The 23,919-nt window shown below is 37.4% G+C and overlaps 1 protein-coding gene across 1 annotated transcript in view; it reads left to right on the top strand.

Moving 5' to 3' along the window:
* The window catches only part of LUZP2 (leucine zipper protein 2), a 196,909-nt gene that overhangs the window by 96,548 nt on the left and 76,442 nt on the right, over positions 1-23,919 (top strand). The window contains exon 5 of the mRNA XM_009638176.2: positions 3,548-3,610. Within this exon, the coding sequence (XP_009636471.2) occupies positions 3,548-3,610 (63 nt within the window). The remainder of the gene's footprint in view (positions 1-3,547; positions 3,611-23,919) is intronic.

Below are 23,919 nucleotides of genomic sequence, written 5' to 3'. Positions count from 1 at the left end.
AAATACTCAAAAATAGTTTGGCTAAGTAGACTAAGCTTAGTCTGTATTTTATATTTTGTTCCTATTGGTATTTTATATCATGCTAACATTTTTTTAAAAGAGATGGCATTGGAATTGTTTGACAATACAATTACAGTACAGTCTGTCAAAATATAGCAGAAAATATGTCCGTGTAAACTTTTTTCCCAGTTGCTCACTGTTCACTATGAAAAATGAGAACTAACTAGCGCATTATGCATGACTCATAAAAATAAACAATAAACAATATGGCTATTTTGAAATCAGTAGGGTTTTTCTTAGTAATAAAAGACTAACAGAATACGGGGAATTTAATTCAGAGATATTCACCACTAAAAAAAGAATCTTAAGAACCATCACAAACTCCTGCGTTCATTTCACTTCAAAAATATTTAGTTTAGTAACAGCCCTTATGACAGATCCTGAAATCCTAAATGTCTCTTTGACAAAAATCTGTTTTATTTATTAAAATGTAACTTACATCTTAAAAGTTACATTCATCTAAAAAATCCTAGTAGGTAAAAATATATTTAGGTTTGCTTTTAGAAGTATTTAACACTTTGTAGAGTGCTTTTTTCCAAAGGTAAGACTATTTCCTCTGGTTTAGGCAATAGCCTAACCAGTTCTTCCTGGTTTATGGAGTCAACTCCTACACTTTAACTTGAAAATTAGGCCATGAAAATGAATATTGAGTATGTTAGGTTTTCCAGATATTGCCAAAACTAGTTAGGTGTTAGTGAATGTATTCCAATCCCATCTTAACTGCTCATGTCTTAGTTGTGAGCAAGATACAAGAAGTCTGGAGGCAAGCAAATAAGCATACAGCTGAGCTTTGACTGTGTGGTAACGAAGCTGTATTGGTGTTCTTCCATCCTTCGTCTGTCGTGAATAACTAACTATTGTCTGACTCTGAGAATTAGATCACTGCCATCTGCTAAAGCATTCTGTATTTCAATGGGGGAAAATTTAATTTGAACATTTCAAGGTCATAAACTGCTGTGAGTAAAGGCTACTGGATGGAAGCTGTTGCCTTTAATAAACATAATGACCTCAGAAATACACAAAGCTCTGAGAACCTTGGATGTCTGTCTCCAGGAGACAGAAGCGGTGTTGCTGCTTAATATTGCAAAGTTCAGTCTTAGAACAATGTATTTTCATTATGCATTTTCATAATTACAGCCAGATAGTAATTAAAGGCAGCCAACATTTGGAAAGAGGTGAATGTCAAACAAGAACAAAGAGTGGGTAGAAAGGAGGAAGAGACGTAGAAAGTTTTAGATTCAATTTTTTAGTTTCTGTGCCTTTTAATTTAGAGCTGCGTATAAATATCCATTCTTGTTTCTTATGCTAGCAGGATTTGGTGACTGAAAGTAGAATTTTTACATCTCTTCTGGAAAATGGTATTATGCCTTGTCCTTGGGACTGACTAAGAGCATCATGCAAACCATCTGATATGGACTGATCTGCCTCAAAGCATGAAATTATAGACATAGATGCACTTAAATGGTTATCTCTCTATTAGCTCCAGTGGCCAAGCCATGTAAATCTCTCCTATGTAGCTATACTTTATGACTAAGTGGCTCTTCAGCTGCTAAAGGTTTAGGAGAAGTGCTTTAAAAATGCTGTTGTAATATGAAAGCAAAAATGCATGACTTCAGTACTGGTATTATTTTTAAAAAATAAAAGGACTTAGTTTTTTTTAATTATTCAGATAAGCTAAATGAGTAAGTTTGCTCTATTTAAGTTGTCCATATCAGTGATATCAGATGCATGTGTATGTGAATAGTAATTAACAAAAAATACTGGTTTAACTAGCATAGATGTCTTAAATATCTCTCCACTAGAAGACCCAAGCTGATACTTACAGGCTGTGTAAAGGGAACACAGAGACAATAATTTTGGTATTATATACCTTTAATTATTTCATATATATTCAGATTTAGAGTGAAGTGCTTTGGAGAAATATTAATATTCTCTCAAGAGGTAGGACTAAGAAAGGGAACACTCTTTAATGGAGGTCAGTGTATTATTTCTATCAGTATTTAATGTTAGCCGGCAAATGTTTTGAACAGCTGAAAAAACATACCCCACCATGTGAATAGTTATTTTTTTTCCCCAATTAATCCTGATCTCATATTTTGATTGTGACATTTATTGTTGTGCAAAATCTTCATACGTATTATACAATAAGCATGGACTAAATGTCATGACTTGTGGACGTGATTGCTAGGCAAGTGTTGAATATATTAATCTTCTGTTGAAACATCACCCTCAGTGGTAGCTGGGTGCGTGGTTAGTATTTCAAAACCCAATCCACTTAGAAAATATTTTGGAAGAGTTTGCAAAAGAAGGAACATTTATGCATGTCAGTTGGTCTTAGTCTCATGGACCCCCTACTTTTCTCTCTTAAGTGGTGATAGTGTTCTCTGACTTCTTTTTCGATATAGATGAGAGTGATGTCAACTCCAGTGATGGTTTTTAAATTACTGACATCTGTCTACCTCAGTGTGGACACTATTCTAAGAACAGCTGTCATATCGTGCAGATTCACTGTCATTTTTTTTATCTGCGTGACATCCAAACCATTAATCTCTAGGTCAATGTCTGTGTAATCTAAATCTGTTTTCTTAGAGGTTTTGTTTTTCCTGAACAAGTCTGCTGCAATGTCAGGTGAACTGTAGTTTCCCATGTACATCAGTAGGCTTTTGTATCAATGGGGGAGAGAACGCCACACGGGGCATTGTGTATATAGGGATGAGTATTTTGCTAATTAAGGTATCCAAGAGCATACTCCTTCAAAGTGAAAGGAATGAGTTCTTTTAATTGTAGTTGTTCTGATTACATTTCCCTTTCTCCCATTATGTTCTGTAAGCCAAGAGGAAAGCTCAATGCTGAAAGAAACTTTGACCGATTTGGAAGAACAGTCTTTTAAATTGTGTTTCATTAAATTCAATCTTAAAACTAGGATCAGAATATCTACTTCCCAAGGCAAGTAATTGAATTAAATAGGAACTAAAGACCACATTTGAATGCTTTCACATATAATACACTTTATTCCACAGGTGAGTCTGATCAGAATCAAGGGGTTTATCTCATTAGGACCAGTACTGTAGCATTCAAATCAAACAACTGTGTTAGAAACCTGCTATGATAGATTTTGTGTTCTTAGAGGGTTAAAAAAATTGTAGATCATATAGTCAGTTAATATTGTTGTAAAAACCCTTAGTTCTCTGGTGCCTATTTATATGTGGCAGTTTTCATCTCTTGCTTTGAAGTTTTCTAGTAAATATTATGCTAAATGTTTGTAGATTTAGCAAATACCTGACTGTAGCCTATACCAGTTTGGTATATAAGCAGAAGTTTTCTAAGATAACTTATTGCTAGAAACAGATGTAAGGTGGTTTCTTGTTTTTTGTTTTTTTTTTTTCCCCCCCAAAGCTACGAGCAGAATAAAAAAAATAGTGAATGGTTAAACTGATGTTTAGGTACATTTCAACAACTCATGCTCAACATTTCTTTAAACTTGTAGATTAACTTTCTGAAGACTGAAATGGAAAGGAAGAGCAAAATGATCCGTGACCTCCAAAATGAGGTAAGAACAACCTTGACTGTCACCTCCATTCAGAGGTTACACTGAAGGGTGTTATGGTTTGGCTTCGTATTTAAAACATGTTATTGTAGTAGAAAGATAAAGCTCCAGTGAAATACTCTAAATACAAAAGCAAACAAAAATGATGGTGTACAGTTGGAAATAGTATTTTATTGAATACAACTGCTGACTCCTTGCTACTGGTGCATAGGTCCATAGTACACCTCTGTAACTTTTGCTGTACTTATGAGTTGTGCTTTTCCAGAAAGGAATACTTAATTCAGTTCTATAGATAATTGATAGGCAGTGAAACTTTATCCACAGTGTTATTACCTACAAGAGGAGGAGAAATCTCAGAATTGAGATTCTTAATAAAATTTTTACAAAGCCACATTCCTAAAATGTTAAGCTTTCTATGTCATGAATATTACTCCCAACTTGATCCCATAATCTGAAATAAAACAAAACATGTTTTATTTAAATTTTGTTAGCATTAAATTGAACTTATTTTGAAATTTGATCTTGGAATAGGATCTTAAAACATTTAAGCAAGATCACATTTTTTTCCTCCTTATCTTTTTCTCCCCAGTTTGTCTAAATCAGGATGTAGTTTCCCTTTCCACTGCTTCATTTTGCAAAGAACTTTGCACTTGAAAATATTTTATTCAGATGATACCTTGTTCTCTTACCAACCAGACTTTTTGTCTTTATCTGTTCTGTTCAATACTTACATTTGCTCTCCTAAACTATTCTGAGTTTGCTGTGTATGAAAACTTGATCTCCTTAAAACACTTATTTAAACAGTAATCTCTGATGTTTTTGGACTATGAGAGTGTATAGATACGGTCAATCTGAAAAAAGTGCACATTACTTTTTAACTCGCAAAGGAAATGTTGTTTACTTCAGTTGCTCACGTTATTTAAGCCATGTTCTCAGTTGTTTTCATCTACAGTCACAGCTGCCTTGCTTTCTTTTCCCACCCATGATCGTTGGATGCTTTGCTATTGAGCCTGTTAATTCTAATAAATCATAGCAATCCAATCCTACTGACCAGCCGTAAAGAATGCTGTCTCTTATAGCACATAAATACTTCATTAGTCAACATTCAAACTGTCTGACTGCTAATGATTTTCTTAGGTAGGTCAGTAGACTTGTGTAATATTTAGTGTATTTATAGCACATTTTAGAAAATCTGCTTTGAAAGGAATCTTCCTATTTTGGCACCCAAAGTATTTGTTTTTCCGTTTAAAGTTGGAGCGATTCAGAAACATTTTATTTCCTGATACTCTCCTGTTTGAAGCTGTAAGAGCTGACTGAGTAAACTGGATCTACCAATATTGCAAGTGGTTTAGGCCTATCATGGGGCCTTTCAGAGAAACATTTAATTTGCACACCTACAGTTTTATGTTGCCAATTGTGTGTCAGTCTGCAGAATGATTAACCATCTTCATCACTACTCAAAATGAATGGGCAGTTAAGAATGCTCAACATACCTTTGGTTCAAAACATGGATATGTTGACTCAGATACTCACAGATGTACCAATTCACACATGTTTTACATCTGTGTTTCTCTCTTCCTCTTAGATTAAAAAAAAAAAAAAAAAAAGGAAGTCAGGTGAAATTCTGGGGTATCCGAGATCAGTGAAGGTAGATCAGAGATAAATTCAGGCCAATGGCAAACCCCAGGGGTCTCCATGATCTGGCGGGTGGTGCTCTGGGTGTCACACAGTAGCGTGACTCCTCCTATCTTTTGAATGACAAGAACATGGGAAATGCTCAAGGGTCCATCAGTCTCAGTATCTTGCCTGTGGCAATGGCAATAGCAAACGCTCTTAGGGCAGAGTGCCTGAGCCTGCCTGATGTCTGGCAGCACCTGAAGTCATTGGGTTTGGGATATTAGACCATGTATCTCTCTGTTCCCTGTGGCATATGTTTATAAACCTGCTGTCCATTAATTTCTCTAAATCCTTTTCCGATGTTGGATACCTCCACAACTTCTTACACTGTCAAATTCCCTTTTACTTCACTGTTGATGTTTAATTTAATTTTTTTTTAATGTCCTTTCCTGTTATCCTCCCTTGAGCAAGTTTCTCTAAATTCTGAGTTGTTCCCTGTGTAGCCTTCTTAGCTTTATAGAGTCATTCAAGGTTTTAAGGGCTTTTAATACAGCGGTTTTTAACAGATTCTAAGCAGTTTGTATAGTTTTTTGGTCATTTGACCGTTGCTTTCAGTATTGTTTACTGTTTGCCTTATTTATACATAGTACTCTTTCATGAGATTGAATGTCGGTGTGCTGAATTTCTGTGTGTTTTGCTGTTCTGCCACAGGAGTACCTGTTGTTGTGCTTTGTTAGCGGTTGCAGTCCGCTATTAGTTCCCCTTGAGCTCAGCCCAAGGAAACCCTTGAGAACAAACCAGAATAATGTCTTTCCTCGTGGGCTGCAGGGCTGGCTGCATTCATGTACGGTGTAGCTTCCCTCAATCACATTACAAATGTCTGGTGCTAAATGAAGCCTGAGTCTGATTGGGGTCTCTATATGAAGAATGAAAAAGATTATGATTTCTCTTTAATGTCTTGGCAAATCCTTGGAGAATAGATAAACGCATGGGAGAAGTATAAAAATATTAAAAAACCCCTTTTTTACTATAAAAAAGTATAAAAGTGTAAAATTTTACTTGTAAAAGTAAAAATGTAAACTGAGTGGCTGACATTTGTAAGATCATAAATATTTAAGGAGTACTTTTGATGTGTATCTGCACTATTCTGCCACACCTGGTTGTGATTTTGAGTTTTTTGGGAAGTACTTTGACTACAAAGCAGCAGAAAAAATGGATAGGCTTCTGTGAGTCACTGAATGAACAGTTTCTAGAGTCCTGTATAAATTATTTAGGGCACCTGTGATTGAGGCTTCTCAAAAAGCAAAAAAGAAATAGCATCTTGAAAAATGATACTGAACCTTAGAGGTAGAGCAATGATTAAACTAGAGATACTGGTTTAGATGGGAATTAGAACACATCAAGTACATAAAACAAATTTTCGGTTTCCTGAGCTATACCTACCTAATGGCTTTCTATTAAACTTCTATGCTGTTTGCCAGTTCCCTGAAAGTAAGTCCACAAATACAAGTTTTTCTGGAATTTCAATAATTGTTTTTGAGGGTTTCAGTAAGTACTTCCTATTTTGACAAAGATTTGACTGAATATAAATGGCATGATTTTGAGGAAATATTATGTTGTCTAGGTCCTGCCTCCAATCACTGAATATACAGTATGCTTTTAAAAATCTTGTTTGTAAGATTGGATATGCTATATATTTAAATAACTGACAGCATTTTATATGTATTTTTAGAAGTGCTATCTGCATACAGGTATATAGAGACAGATAATGAAAATGGAATTCCTTTCGTAGCTGCTTTTGTCCTTTCAAATATCGCATTCACCCTCAGTTTGTACTGGCAAATTGTGAATTTTGCAATTCTCAGTCTCTTCCATGACTGTAAAAATAATTCCCTAATGAATTCTGTTCTTTCAGTGCATGCCCTGCTGCCATTCAAGGTTGTGATTCAGAGATAGGAATAGACAACAGCAGCCTTCCCACAGAATGCAGCAGCTGTGGTGTAGCGTATGAGGAGAGGACATGGCACAGAAAGGCAATTTTCAGGCTATTCAAGGCTTTGCAAAAAAACAGTTAACAACAAAAATAATCCCTGGTGTGGAGGGAAAAAAGCATCAGATACAGCACATAGGGGGATTATGTGTCTGAAAATCCTGTCATTTTTTAACGTTCTCCAAGTGCTTCCCTGCAATACCAGAAAAAAATCTGTCAGGCTTCCAGTTTTAACTGTGTGTGGATTGTGTTAATGTAGTCTAATAAGGGATTGACATGTTGACAGATAAGCTCTTATTTTGAGAAGTTTCTATTATTTACAAAGAATCCAAGAGGTTTGGAAGTTCAGAAGCACGGGTTGAGCTAAGAAACTTGACAAAAATGGTTTGAGCTAAGAAACTTGCCAAAAATGTAGACTAAGATAGAGTAGGTATGAAATACTTTGAAAATTTTCACTTTTGGATATGGCCTGTTACAGAGTGAGCAGCTCACTTCGACCATGTCAGTCATACATCAGTTGTGGAAAATCATACAAAAACTGCTCTAAAAATGAAGCTAAAGCAGGATGCTGTGTTAACACTTGTTTATGTCAGAAAAATCATGGGCTTTAACAATTGCCATTTGACGTTCAGAACTGTTCATTTTGGGTGCAACTCTGAATATGCATCTACATGACGGATAAATTTCTTAAACAGAGTCTTTTCTTCATTGATGGGTGTTGTGCATTTTATTAGTTTGTCATTCATTTCCTACTGGCACACCTATAAAAGCCATCTTCAATTAAATGCAAGTGTCCTAGCTGATGTACACTTACATGCGATTTCCTTGAGATAAGAGTCAGGAATTTTCTGTAAAAGTTAATGAAAGCTGTAGGTTCTCTGCTGACAGGTAATGAAATGCTATTCAACTTTGTCACACGTACACTATAGTTGCCTCACAGTAGACTTAGAAATGTGCTTAAAAAAGAAGCCTGCTCTTATCTAAACCAATTAATTTCATTTGATTAGATAAGAAACGACTGTCTAGCTTGTCATCTTTGGGCAAAGTGTTTCACAATATCTCTGTGTATGCTTACATTAAGGTATGTTAATATCTTTACAGGTTTACAACAATCCCTTGTATCTATAAAGTTGATCCAGTGCTTTATATCAGGCAATATATTTCTTTGCTCTTTAGGCTGTGGCGGAACTTTGAAAAACATAAAAGATGTATAATAGGACAGGCAATACAAAGTAAACCAGGAGTGGAAAATGAATTTGACTGTAGCTCTCAGTAATATGTGTTCTTTTGCAAAGCAGCACAGTTTTAAATAACTACCTTGTAAACAATGCTTTTGCTTTATTCATATATAAATTGTGGTTATAGCTTTAGGGTCGAGTAAATCATCCTAAAACAGAGTTTTCTCCAATCTCTCTGTGCTTAGCTGCACTAATAAAAGGTAAAGTCACAGCAGTTTAAAGTCTCACCTTGTCTATTGGGAATTTCATGGCCTGCAGGGTGAATTCAATCGAATTGCATTGAATTATGGTGGGGGAAAAAAAAAACAACCAAGAAACCTCCCTTAGTGAAGCAGAAATGAAATTTTGAGACTATGCTGATACTAGTTTATAAAGGAAGACACTGTAGTTCTTCACACTCCATACACTGGAGATAAAACTAAATTTTTATTTTAAGCTTGTCCTTCTGAGAAGAAAATTGGGTAAAGTCCTGTTCCCTCTTTGGGTACTGCATTGGTTCTGCAATTCAGAAGAAAACATCCCCAGGTGTCAGAGGCAGGGGCACTGCCCAGGGAAAGATGAATGAGCAGGAAGAGCACAGGAGCAGCTTCAGGTATTGTTCTGCTGAAGGGCTTTGAATCCAGTGTTGTTTCTTGATTGATTACACCTTCTTTTGAAGTAAAAACTGCTATTAAAAAAAAATATTGCTTAAAATAATTCTCTGAGGTTTTTTACTGAAAATGATAAGGAAAAGGAAAAATGGATCTTAGGGGACAGTATATGAGATCATACAGAAAACAAATTCTACTGCATTAAGATTGCGTTTATAGTGACACAGTAGCAACTGCAGTGAATGTTAGAATAAGCTTTTGGTTTTAAAAGTTTTGTTTTCCTGGTCTTGTAGACCCATGAGTGTAGGACACGCTTTCTCGGTTGCTGTTGAGTGCATCAATTAAAGGCATATGATGGATCTTCTGTGTCTGCACCCCTCTCTCCTAGGGACCACTGTATTTTTGGATTTTTCATTCTTTAAAGCTAGGGCCAGGGTTTAAAGAATCTGATTTACAGCCATGAACTACTTGAGAGTGAAGTTGTTCAAATAAGAATGTTTAGGTAAAAAAAAAAAAATTTTTTTTTAGGTAAAAAAGTCTTAATGAGAAGATTAAAAATTAAATGTGTACCTATTAGGGCTCTCATTTCAACCTGTACTTAGCCACAGTGTTTAGAAAACTGTTTGGATTTTGCACGATATTCTTTGTCATCTTTTCGATTAACTGCAATGTTGAAAATCATAGCAGTGTTCTTTTGTGATCTTGCTGAAGTTATTCTGATGGCTTTAGTCTGTTTTCCCATGCTGCCCAGGACACTTTTATTAAATTCTTACTTCTGACATCCTCTTTCATTAAGTCCAAAGTTGTGAAATGCGTCTGAATTCTTTTTTTTTCTTACTCATCTAGTCTCAAATCTGTGTAACAGGATTTTTATCCCTGAAGCTTAGTCTTTTCCAATTGTTGTTTGCAGCAAAATATCATCTTTGGAGAAGAGTACTGTGCCTTCTTTTTCTTTCATAGGAAATGGCTACCTGTAATTAGAGCTCCTGGATACTGATGCTATGTAATGTGGTAGTGCGTAAGGTGAACTCCTATAGGCACTTCAAAGATCAGATTGTATAGGCCTTTGGGATAAGGGAGATGCTGGAGTTCTCCGATGATCCATTTAGGTTTATTTTTATGCAAGTATGACCAGTACGTTTGAAACTAAGGGTTAAGAATAGGAAGTCCTAGTGGTTCCTTCACTACATCTTATTTCAAAAAGGCAGAAAAACATGAGGTATAAGAGATTTTCTTGAAAAGTAAAGTTTAAAAGAGCTGTTTTCTGTCCTATGGACACACAACTCTCCATGACATCTGCTGCAGCTTCACCAGGCAGCATGGGCAGCATGAAACTTAATTAAAATCTTTGATCTTTGAACTTGTACAGAGAGTCGTGTGAATCTTAGTGTTATCCAAATCAGTGTTTTCCAGCCTTACAGATCTCAAGGGCAAGGTGGTTCAGAGCCAAGCTTCAGAGAAATATAAGCACAGATGAAATTTTATAATGAATGTAAAACTTCCCTGAAGCTAGTGTAAATTTTACCAAAAAGGAAAGTGTTGATCTAATTATTCATGTTATGCAACAAGTGGAAAAGTTTGCATTTAGTATCAAGATGTTAGAATTACCTAGCAGAAACACCGCTTAAAAGGAAGTAATGAAGGTATATGTAGTTTAAAAAAAACCCAAGTAAATCAATACTTCAAAATCCTGAGTAGACACTATTGATTTTTATCCTTAGATGGAATAATAAAAGAGCATTTAATAATCAAATTTCCATAGTTCATAAAGAAAGAGAAGGCGAGCCGTTGATTTCATCGTTACAAATAACGCTATCAATTACTGGTATTTTTTCACTTAAGATCAAAAAAGAGGGATTGCCCTTAAGGAGGTCTAAGTCATCCAAATTCAGTATCAGAGTATTCGTTGCCTCTGAAAATGCCACAAAGTACTTAATAGCGTAAGAATCTATAAAGGTATATGTGACATGAAAACGTACTTGGCTTATTAATTTAAAAAGTTGCTTGATGAAGTTATGTTGCACCTGGACTGCTCCTGTCCTGGGCTGAGAGCTCGCCAGAGGCTCTGAAGCTCAGACTGCTAGGTTGGTTGGCAGAGCCATGGCTTTCATAGTTATAATTTGATTTCCATGAAACTCAATAAGAATTTAGAGAAACAAGATTGGTGAACCCCGAGTTGATCATGTTGTGGTGCACCGTGCAAAGCTTCCATTGATTTCAAGGTAGAAAACTTGGAGTGTTTGTGTTTTGTTTAGGATGGCACTGTTGAATACAGATGTTTATTTGCAAAGTTCAGTGGGAGCAGAAAGTGATTTTTAAATTTTTTTTTTCTGCTTTCTAGTATTTAATCAAGATGAAGTGTAGCTGGAAAGCATCAACTTTATATGGCCAAGTATTTTTCGAATGAGGGTTGATAGCCTGTGACTTTATAAGATTATAGTCCCCTCCTGAGACTCATTATCCTCTAGTCTTAATTTGATCAAACAAAATACAGTATTTGGAATGATAATTCTAATTACGTATGGATGTTCAAAGAGGATAAAAAGATAACAATAATAAAATATTAATTGACATTAATGTTAGAATTATTCTAGAAAAAAGCCTGACATAAAATTCCTAAGTTGTTGGTCATGTTACTGCCTGAGCTAAGGTTTCTGTGCAAGCTGTTTGGCTGTAATTTGACTCCACCATGTTCGAAAAGAAGTAGAATCCCATAAAACTGGGGTTTATTGACAGCAAAAAGAAGTGATTCCCGTCTACTTTGCATCTATTTCAGCCTGAAAACCTGGAATATTTTCAATTGCAGACACTTTTGTCCCTGCAAAGAAATTCAGCAGTTGTAGGAAGGATGTTTAAAGTTTGTTCCACTTTGTATCACTTTTCCTAATGAATATCTCAGCCTTTGTAGGGAATTGCTTGCCTTAAAAATGTGAAAACAATGAAAACATTGATTGTGCAGTGCAGTGGGAACAAAACGCTCTGATTTGACTGGCCTCTTGCTATAAAATCGCTGCAGCAATTCACTATCTATTACTCTAGTGATAGGAAATAATTCAACTGCAGTGTCCAGTCAACCTCATACTCAGTCTTAAATGTAGAAATCGTGCTATTCTGGGCCAAAATTGCCAATTTTCTGTTATCCAGAAACGTTGTAAACCACTTAGTTTTGGAGTCTTCTTTCCCACACTCGCTTTTGAACACTGTTCAACCATATTTGGGGCTGCAGGTGTTATTGGAGAAGGAAATATTAAACAGATCAATCGACTTGTCACTAATATTAGGCATAATAGCTCAAGTGAGTTGCATTGATTTTATTTAGTTGTTATTTAATACATGTAGCTATGCTGTAATTTCAAAATCCAGTTTTCATTAAACTGCCTCAAAGTGCCTTTGCCATCACTGTCCCAATAATTTTGCCTATCCAAGTTTACCTATAAAAGCTTTCCTGGGTAATGAATCTTCTGTTCTTCAGAATTTGAGTCCGTAAATTTTATAGCTGAAAATGTTTAAAACAACAACCAATAATACTTAAGTTATTACTTTTTTTAACGATCTATGTCTTGTAAACAATGTGGAACACTCATTGTTTAATAGATGTGGAAATGTTTCTTGGGTGCGATTATAGGGATTTTATCAAGCAGATGATGCTTAAAGCATTCTGGAAGGCGTTGTTATAATTTTCTTTTGTGAATAAGGGTCTCTGAACAGCATTTTGTTTTATCAAATAGATAAAGGAACTCAGGTAAGATCTGCATGGCCTAAAAAAACCCCTTGTTAAAATGGTTTGTCCACAAGCTTTAACGTCCTTTAATGTAGTGTGATTACTTGCTTTCAAATGCAAAATATTTATTCTATTTCAGACTATAAATTTAGTCCTGTGTGTCAGGTGTCCTGATTGTGTGTGTGTGTGTTTGTGCGTATATTTGTATGTAAGTATTTGTGTGTACATTTAAATCAAAACCATTACTTACATATAGATTCAATACGTATTTTATGTGTGTACAAGCATATAATGTGATGTTAAAAAATAGCTTAAAGGTACCAAAATGCCAGCAGTCAATTCACTGAAATCTGTAATGGCTCAGTTTCTCTGGATGTGCCCAGGAAAATTTCCTCTTTCTAGTATTGATTTACTGATCTTGTTTCTTGTATCAGAACTTCAGATCTTTCCATGTCACTCCTAAATTATTCTGTTTGTGGCAGATGTTTCGCTCGTTATGTAAGATTATTTTTCAGATTATTTCAGATGGAGTTTTGCTCATTTACTGAAGGAGATAATTTGATCTTAAATTTCAAGTACTTCAGGATAGCACTGAGCTAGAAAATCCATGTTTTCAAAATTAGACTCTGCAGTTGTCTCAAGTACTGTATTGTGTTTGCATGGCAAGATTTGGGTCGTGGGTGGGGCTACAGGGGTGGCTTCTGTGAGCAGCTGCCAAAAGCTTCCCCTGTGTCCAATTGAGCGGGCTCTGAGAGGGACCCACCACTGGCCAAGGCCAAGCCCATCATCAACCGTGATGGCACCTCTGGGATAACATGTCTAAGAAAAGAAATAAAAAAGAAAAAACCTGCGCATTTGCAGCTGAAGAGAGGAGTGAGACCATGTGAGAGGAGCAGCCCTGCAGACCCCCAGGCCGGTGCAGCCAGGGGGGGAGGAGGTGCTCCAGGCGCTGGAGCAGAGATTCCCCCGCAGCCCCTGGTGCAGCCCATGGTGGGGCAGGCTGTCCCCCCCATGCTGCAGCAGGCTCCTGGCAGGACCTGTGGCCCCAGGGGGAGAGCAGCCCAGGCTGGAGCAGGTTTGCTGGCAGGGCTGGTGACACCATGGGGGACCCACGCTGGAGCAGTCTGCTCCTGAGGGACTGCACCCTGTGGGAGGGAGGGACCCACTCTGGAACAGTTCATGAAGAGCTGCAGCCTGTGGGAAGGAAGGAGACATGTTGGAGTGGTTCATGGAGGACTGTCTGCTGTGGGAGGGACCCCGTGCTGGAGCAGGGAAGAGTGTGAGGAGTTCCCCCCTGAGGAGGAAGGAGCGGCAGAGACAGCGTGTGGTGAACTGACCCCAGCCCCCATTCCCTGTCCCCCTGTGCTGCTTGGGAGGAGGAGGTAGAGAAAATCGGGAATGAAGTTAAGCCTGGGAAGAAGGTGGAGGGAAGATGTTTTAAGATTCAGGTCTTATTTCTTCTTATCCTACTCTGATTTAATTGGTAATAAGTTAAACTGATTTCCCCAAGTCAAGTCTGTTTTGCCCATGATGATAACTGGTGAGCGATCTCTCCCTGTCCTTATCTCGACCTACAAGTCTTTTGTTATATTTTCCTCTCCCCTGTCCAGCTGAGGTGGGGAGTGATAGAGCAGCTTTGGTGGGCACCTGGCATCCAGACAGGGTCAATCCACCACAAGTACTAATCTCTGGAAATGCATCCCTTTAGTCATCATTAAAATGGTATCTGCCTGCCATCCTTAATTTTGACAACTGATGGCTGGTATTCTGCAAGAACAAATACCTTTAAACATGAAGGATTTTATGCCAGAGCCCATGTTGAGAGGCAGTTTACCAGGACAGAGTTTTACTTGCACAATAACATTTCAGTGGAAGACCACGGGATGTGCTGTGCAACGGTGGGCATGGTGCACTTCAGCTGATGGCTTTGGGTGCTGTGCCACCAGGAGGCATGAAAAGGGATTTGGGGAGTTTTTCCTATGTAGAAGAATCCCCTGATAAAATAAAAAGCCAAAAAGTGAAGTGTTTTTATGAGAAGTAGAATAGCCATTAACAACTTCCGTTTGGATATGTGTTGGTTTTGGCTGTTTACTTGTGTTTTAAAGGACATATTTTGAAACAAGCAAGATGGTAGAAAAAACTGGGGTAAAACCAAGGATGTTTTTCTGTTGGGGTGAATGCAGGTGGGAGGATTATCTTTTCTTAATTTCCAATTTGTTGATTTCTTGCTTGCCTAAATGGAAACTGCCTTCCATTTAAACTGATGTACATGGACAGCAAAAAATACCAGATATGAGAGACAGTAAAAGAGTTGCATAAAACAGAATTCCCAGGAGACACGTGATGATGCCTCACTTGATGGCTAGCTATGGCTTCAGCTTGGCCTAAATGCCCAAGTAGGAGTCGATGGATGGCCAGGCAGCCTCTCGGCTTGCACGCTGCTGCACCGCTTCAGCAGTCACAGAGGCCAGATGAACCCAATTAAGTTCCTGAGGCAATTCCTTGTATTGTCTGTATTAAATCAAATGCTTGCTATGCTGTAAATTTCTCATTTTTTTTCTGCTGCGTAGAGTCTGTAGGCAGATTAAATTTAATGGACTTTTTTTTTTCTCCCTGAATTTCCAATAGCGTAATTGGTGCTTTTAAAAAAATCTTTTCTTGCTGTGTGTTTAAGTGTTACAACCATGAGCTTTAGTGTATTTGGGTTGGCTGATGCTAGGCATTCAGCATTTGAACTGTAGGGGTTTTATGCCAATGAACTAACCCTAACTAAGTCTTAGGAGACAATAAGTGAAGGTCTGGAACTTGCGAGTTATGATCTCCTCCTTCGTTTACCAAAAAATGAACCTAACTAGATCAAGGAACTATTAGCACCCAGGCATGAAATTCATATCCTGTAGCTGTTCAAAGGATGCTGATGACTTTGGGGTAAAAGGTGTAAGCTATTTGCCAATGCTTCCTTCCTATAGTGATGACAGTCTTGTTGAATCGGGGTGGGGATTCACCAAGATGCCTGATGTGGCAGCAAGTCTTGTTATGAAATCTATTTTTTGTTTTTTTTTTTTACAATACTGTCACCTTATTTTAATTTTACAAGAAGATAAAATGTGACATGGAAACTAATGGTGAAAAGCATGTTATTTTTAACAAAAATGTAAACATAACATAGCAAAGAACCAGTCAAACCCAGAACTGCTGAGACCGATACAAGGATGCAAAGGCCACCTACCTACTCCTTGATATACTCTACAAAAACTGATTTATTTTTTTTTTCTTAAGCTTCATGCTGCTCCTTTAGGGGTCATTTCAACACCACACAAGCATTGACTCACTGAATGGGCTCATACAACCATAGTTACCTGCATCCTTTTCTGGGTCAGAGGGTGACTTTTTCTGTGGCTGCAAAAGGAGGAAAAATAAAATTTCTTGAAGTTTCTATTCTTGCAAGAAGCAAAAGCAGATCTAGTTTGATTGCTAAAATACGCACAGCTAAATTAGAAGCAGTATTATCGCATTGCGTTTCACCAAAACTGTTGCTTAGGTGGCAAACACGTTGTAAATATTTTTCTCTTCATTGATGCAGATTCCCAGTGATTGTTGCCAACTCTTTGTATTGTCATTTAGCTAAAGTCCCAACTTACTTACATTTGAAAGAGGCAAGTGTGTATGCGCAGTTCATCGTAGTCTTATTTGCACTGCATTGCTTACTACGCCTTACGTCCTCCGCACAGAGAGAGTACAGTGGAGAATATGATCCGCTGGGTAGCGCTTCGTGTACTACAGATTGCATGGTTGCTGCGTGTTCTTCAAAACTGTTGTAAAATAATACCCAGTTGTTACGGTGGTTTAAGCTCAATGCATGATGTAGAAATCAGGAATTTTAAGTTAATTATTTTTGATCATTGAACAGCCCATGGTTTTTCCTTTGGAAAAATACTTGATTTTCCTTTAGTCATTCTGGTCTTTCTAATATAACCGGAAGAAATCCTGCAAGTATTAAAAGGAAGGAAATTAAAATGTAACCTTGCCCTAACCTTTGGGGTTTTTCTTCTATTATTGTTAGTGATGCTTTGGAATGCATATTTCTAGCTCTAATTCAGATTTCTTTTCAAGTCTGATTATATATACTTTTAATGCAGCCCAGGTGATATTACTTTGTTCCATCTAGTTAAGATTGACTTTAAAATAGCGTTCTATGTTTTTCATGCTGTAACTCTCTTACTTGCCAAGGTGAGGAGCCCAGCAGGACACTTGACACTGTAATGTGAAGTACTGTTAGTCTTTGCAAGCTTATAAGTAGAACTATATCTTTACGGAGAGAATTCAAGACCGTTTGCTTAAAAGAAAGCGGCTGTTGCTGTTTGATAGGTGGCTTAGAGTGAGAAGTGTGTGTCTTGTAGGGGCTGCAGCCTTTTTCTTTTGTAGAAATCTTAAGGAAAGTTTTTTAAGTACATGAACACACCTGTTTTGTGATTCCTAAAGTAAATATTTAGCTTCTGCTGCCTTTGTTTGTTTGGTTTTGGTTGTGGTTTGTTGTTGGGTTTGTGGTTTGGTTTTTTTTTTTTTTTAAACTGTATTTGCATTTGCTAATTTTAAAAAATAACTAATCAAATCTGCAGCTGTACAACTCTCCTACTTTCAGGCCTCAACAGAAGGTTATTCAGCCTTCTTAAAGTCCCAATAGAAGTTTGTGAAGTATTTGGACAGTTAGACCGATTCAGTTTCATCTGTTGAGCTTTGCATCAGGATCCTTAAAATACACAAATGTTTGCTGATTCGCTTACCTGGTTAAACCGTGGTATCAGCATCACCTCTGAGATGGATGCCTTTGCTGCAGTGTGGGTGATGCGAGCTTGGTCGGCTGTTCTTCACTAGCCCCTAATAAGGGCTGCTTTGTTTTCCCCTTTCCTTACTTGCCAAATGCTTTATTTCTCTGATGAATCAATTATTCCAAAAAACATTCAATTCTTCTTAAATTAAAATGAGATATTATCAGTTGTGTTAAATATAATAAGTATAATTGGGAATAAGATCACATACCTGCCTGGCTTGGCAGATTTAATGTCTACATCATGATTATGTCATGTCTTGGCTGTTAATATTTCAAAGCATAGTTACCCATACTTTCCAGAAATACGAGTCTATGAATCTATGAATTCCAATCCTTGAACTTGTGGGAATTAGGAATGACACAGCTTTATCATCGATGTGGGATTTGAATTTTGAGAAATAATTGTGGCTTCCAAGACCAGCAACAGCTGAGCAGTAAGTTCACTAAAAGATTCCTCCTCTGGAAATCCAGCTGCATTCAGAAATGTTGAAACCTGTTTTGCAGATAAAAACATGCAACTTTTAAATAGTATGTGTAGCCAGCTGTAGCTTTTGGAAGCATCCGTGAGAAGTACACCTTCTGTGACCTAGAGCCAGATCTCTAAGATAGTTCTGAAAAGTATATGAGCATAAAAGTTATTAAATTTGCTGGGCAGATGCATTACTTAGATTGCCTGCCTATGACTGACAGACCAATATTCTATTTGATAATATCGGATTGGGTAAATTACATTTTTACATGCTTTCTTCTCCAAGACAAGTATTAATGTGAAATCTGCTGACTGTCTAATTTGCTTTCTTGTCCAAACCTATTAACACTTAGTTTCAACTAAAATGAAAAGGAAAAATCTAATAGGCATTGAAGTTAACTAAAAAAAAAAAAAAGTTAATCCTGCACAGATTTTTGTGGGTACTTTATGTATTTTGTGCAAAGTGGATAAAATTTTATAGAGGGGATAAAAATTTCTATACTTTTCCTTCCATGACCCTAAAATACCCCAAATTCTAGGGTTAGAGCACCCCTTTGAAAGATGGCTATGTGGGTGTTGGATCTGCACTCATTAAGAAAGAAGCCAAGCTTAGAACTTCCACAGTCTCAGTGAGACGCCCCATGACAGCTCTGGTTTGGTGAGTCTGCGAGCTGCTGAAGTGCTCAGTGCTGGCGAGGCTGAGACCTGCCCAGCAGCGCCGCATCAGTCATACGAGGCGTTAATACTGTGGATTGAAGGAATAGAGAGATGAGAGAGAGAGAGAGAGAGAACATGAACCAGCATTTATGTATTTAAAGTATTTACCTGTGTGCTTACAGCTTTTTGTGCATGACTTGTTTGCAACTTGGCTTTTATACAATGTTGAAAAACACAAACCCTGTCAAGACCTGTTGTCTGACACTCATGTGGCATTAAATCAGTTTAATTGAGTTAAGTAATTTCAGTTAAGCTATCTGACTTTACCGCAGCTATTTGGATTCATAGCAAAGAAAATATGGATCTTTTGCACTGGTTTTGTGCTCAGTGTTTTTTTTCTCAACTCTCCCTAGCTTGATTCGCTGTTTTCGTGTCGCTCCAGAATCTGCACCTAATGAGTATGTAGCTGACACACTTGGCCTTTTGCTTTCTGTCTAAGCTTTTTCCTCATGGAAGCAGTAAACAATACTGGGCTGTTCTACATCATTTACCTCTCCCTGCCTTTGTAGAGGAGGTATCATGCATATATATTGCTTCTGTGGGTGTGCATGGGTTTTCTTAATGTATTGTAGGGATAAATAATATGTATTTGTCATTTGTTTTGCTTTGCCCTATTTCCTGGTACTTTTTTTCAGATACCAGACCCTTTTAGGATTGTGAGCCTTTGATGTTGGGGCAATGCTACTGCAATGTTCTCCATGGTTATAGCTGCATTTGCCAGCTCCCAGAGTTGAAATCTCAGGCCGAGTCATAAATTTCATGCAGCTGCATGAAAATTTCACCGCTTTTTAATTCAAGGCTCTACAGAGGAATGACGGACCTGGTGCATAGCCTTCTTAAATCAACAAGCAGACAAATTAATTACTTCCCTTCCCCTCCTTTTGGTCTTACAGTGTTGTTTTGTTTTACACGTAGCTTTGTCATCACTTATTGTGTCAGCGTGTACTTGATGTGGTTAGCCAGCACTGCTAACTGATGTACGGGGGCAAGGGATGCCTTCAGCTCATGACTGACATTGCACATACGGATGCAGTCCTCAATGGATAGACACTCTGGCTGAGTCTCTTCAGGTCTCCCTGGTTCTCTTCTGGTTTTCCTGGTCTTAGGAATGTATTTTGGGATGTGCAACATTTTAGTCCCGAACAGATGACGTTTTTAAAGCATTTGTGATCGTTTTCCAGATGCATAAAGCTTCTTTTTTTTTCTAATCCATCAGCACATAGTGTTTTCCCATTTTAGTTCTGAATCCAGAAGGAATCTGGAGAAAGTGCAGCTAGGCGTGAATTCTGATGTCATTTTATGCATCAGTTACCGCATTCAGCAAAACAGTTTGCATCATGATAATCTCAAGCAGGAACATAACCATTCCTTGGGCACATTCATAGTACTCTGAAAATTTTAGTGGCTTTGATGTTGAGATGGAAAAAGTGAAGAGCTTTCTCTTTCTTACTCCACAGATTTTTTATTTTTTTTTTGGTTCTATTTTTAGCATGAAAGGTCCTGTGAAGGTTTAGTTGAATCAATATAAAAATAATTTCTATTATGATTAATTTGCCTATATTCTATCCAGCAAAATAACAAGGTTCATAAATCTAGAAAATGGCAAGTCTCTGTTTCTCATCAAGCGTGTTTCCAGTCCTCAGAATACCTTGTCAATGTATATAGACTGCACTTAAGCTACTGAAAACACAGCCAAACAGATTTTGTAAATACCATTTATCAAACTATTGAGTTAAATACAGTTTTGAGTGATAACGTATTGGCAGTCGATACCAATTTTTTTTTTTTTTTTTTTTGCAATGATTAAAATAAGGCAAAACAGACTTACAGAAAGCTTCCTTCTGCAAACCACTATCCTGCACTTAAAAGACAGAGCAGTCCCTAGCCCGGAAGGTAAGAGCACAGCATCATTTTGCTGGCTGTATTGTTTACTGAAGTATGCTTTGTGTTCTGAGTATTTTAAACTGTGATGCCATTCAAGGACAGATGTAAAATCATGCAGTTCCTTTCAAGCTTCTTCAGAGAAGCTTTAAAGTACTTTGCTAACACAGCTTTCAAAGGCAGGCCTTGAAAGCAAAGTCTTTTCATTGCATGTAGAAGGAATAATTCCTTAGTCCTACTTTACTGATACTGGGTGTTGTCAGGAGGCGAGCACTTGGTAAATCCTACAATTTCCATTGACACGCATGTTCTGTTCTCTGTTATTAGGTCTTGCTGTGCTTTCCAAATGGCTTTCACTTGGATATCTGAAGCAACAGGGAAAAAAGCCTCAGTAGTCTTAGGGGAAAATCCAGACTCCTTTTCATGGCCACCATGAATATATGGGCCATCTTTGGTAGATAAAGTACCCGGGAGTGTTCAGCAGTCTGTTTGACTAAGTAGTGGCTCCTGTGCGAAATGCCTGAGTCTTCAGTGGTTGAAATTAGAGCTTGGAAACGTGTGATTTATATGACCTACTGTACAGCGTAACCACGTAATTGCAAGATGGTAGATTCAACTTCAGATTATTCATGGCTGTGTTTGCTTTGTATTTAAAAACACATTTTGTCTTGACACTTTTTGACTGTACAGATCTGTACATCTGTCAGATTACTAACACATGGTCTGGAAGGTTAAGGGAGGCAAAGTTTTTCACATCTACCCTCTTCTTCTGTCTGTGTATGGAGTTGACAAGGGAGGCAAAGTTTTTCACATCTACCCTCTTCTGTCTGTGTATGGAGTTGAACACCTACAGGTTATCATTGATATCACAAGCTTGTTTTTTCTTCTCATTCATTGTTTGTCTGTCTCACACCTTTTGCAGCGTAACTACACAGATTACTATTTACAAAATGCAATATGTACGTTTACATTTATGTGTCACCAAAGTAAAGCTAGTCTAGTAAGCAGGCTGAAACGTTGCGGTTTTGTTTTGGAAATTTCCCTAAAAATTTAAGGGGTTTGGTCTTATCAAGACTCGTCAAAGACAATCAAAGGACAGTTAAAATAGATCAGAATGGAATATATTCTGCCATTTTTCCTCTGGTTTTTGAAGGTGAAAATATGGCAAAGAAAGGCAAGATGCTGGTTTAGAGATGCTAATTCAACGTGAGCTGGACTCGTGGCTGAGGTTCTGACATGTAATGTTAATAGTAACTTGAACTGAATGGATTATGAGCTAATTTATGACAATAGGTTTAGAGGAAGTTTTGGTATCAAGTGAAACTTTTTTTTTTGAAGAAACAATATGGAACAAAATATGAAATTAATCAAGAATTACAGATTTTTTTTCTTTTGACCTTTAAATAGAGTAAATGGACCCAGTACTTGGAGGCAAATTACTTTTTGCAGCTTGCACATCAATGCAGCTGTTCAAAGAACGTTATCAATGATAGATGACATTTGGAATGTGCACAAAAGCAGGATGCCAGCTGATAACAGTAAAGACTTAACACTGGTTAGAGAGGAAAAGACTTTTTTTGAATACTGCCTTTCTTTTCAGTGTATATTAAAAGATATAACAGAGTACAAATAATGCATTTTTCTGAAAAAGGAAGCACATGCTTTTCTTTTGTAGGCATGGTTCACTGCCAGATTTGTATGTCTTTGCCAAATGTTATGGCCTATTGGGCAGAGTCAGAGTGGAAAAAAACTTGTGTGCTTTGATACTTTAAATATTTGGGGCTTTGTCCTTTTTAACATAATTCAGAACTGCAGTTACACAGTGCAACCTCTATCATCTAATTATATAGTCTGAGGTAAATTATCAACAAATTCCCTTTGACCCTTGTTGAACATCAATACTGAACTGAGTCGTCAACATGAAAAATATGTGATAGTTTATCTATAAGGTAATACGTTTTGTGGGAATAATTTCAAAGAACTTTGCATTGTCATGCAAAATGCTTCTAAAAGTGGCTGTTGTATTAGTATTGTCCTCAGAAAATGTTTATTTTTAGAATACTAAATTGTTAGCATTTTAGGGCATGGCAGAAACCCTCCCTTGACTTTGAGATATTCGCTCAAGTCCATAGTCATGGCAGCAGTAATGAAAAGGAGATATTCCTGTCAGAGCTAGGAATTGATTAGCAAATAGCAATTGATTAGCAGGTGACCAGACAGTTCATCGTATATTCCAGATGGACTTAGAGGAAGGATGTCCCATGTCCTCTTGATTGATTAGGCTTTCTTGTAAGTACTAAGAAATGTTGTCTTCGACTTTTTTTGTGATGGTTTTTAACTTCTGGAGTTTTTCACTGAAATGCTATCTATTGGGGTTTTTTTGGTTTGGTTTTTTTTTTTTTTTTTCTGAAAATATTTAGTTAATTTACAGTTATATGTTGTTTGCTCTCAGAAACCAAAGAAGTTTAAGCTATACTCAGAGCCTTTTTTTTTTTTTTCATAAGAATCCTTAGCATCCCAATACAAAATATCTGTATCTTATGTTTCTGTACTGAGCTTGAATAGGGGGAAACACTTTTCAATAACATAGAAAAATAACTCAGTTTATGCTTAGGATATACTGCTTTCCTCCTCCCTTGCCAAGAGGGGAGGGATCCTGGAGTAAAAAGGTAAGTTCACTATCATGGGTAGGTCAATGATGCCCCAACAGTGTTAATGGCTCAAAAAGCTTCAGTCGGGTCCTCTGAATTAGATCCTACTCCTGACTTCATCTTGCTGAGTGACTTTTAAATGAAGATTAATGATGGTTGGATTAGCGTTCTGTGCCAGTAGAGGAAGAATACCCCTGATGGCCTATGCAAGTTGCCTTGTGCCTGCGTTTGCATTGAGCGAGCTATTAATTGATTTATTCCATGCTGGAGGCACAGTGTCCCTGTTAATGCAGCTGGGCCACTTCAAGGCTGAAGGTATCTCATGTCCTACCAGGTTCAAACATAGGTGGAGCTTGTGTTGCTGCCTGGCCCTGATATAGCAGGACAGTGGATGGTCTTTCAGTCATCACATCAGCATCACTATGCTTGTGACGTTTTGAAGGTACGTGGGTGGGACTTACTGTTTTGCTACACATGCTGACTGTGATAAATTGCTGCCATGATTTTGCTTAACAAGAAATAAGAGAAGGTGGACTCATTTCTACTTCACCTGTTCCAAAGATGGAGCCAGTATTGCATTGCCTCCTGATAGGAACTCTACCCTTAC

This window comes from Egretta garzetta, unplaced genomic scaffold, assembly GCF_000687185.1.
Source record: "Egretta garzetta isolate BGI_Z169 unplaced genomic scaffold, ASM68718v1 scaffold455, whole genome shotgun sequence".
Classification (NCBI taxonomy): Eukaryota; Metazoa; Chordata; class Aves; order Pelecaniformes; family Ardeidae; genus Egretta; species Egretta garzetta.
The sequence above is the reverse complement of the archived record's forward strand: the minus strand, read 5'-3'. Positions and strand labels throughout refer to the sequence as shown.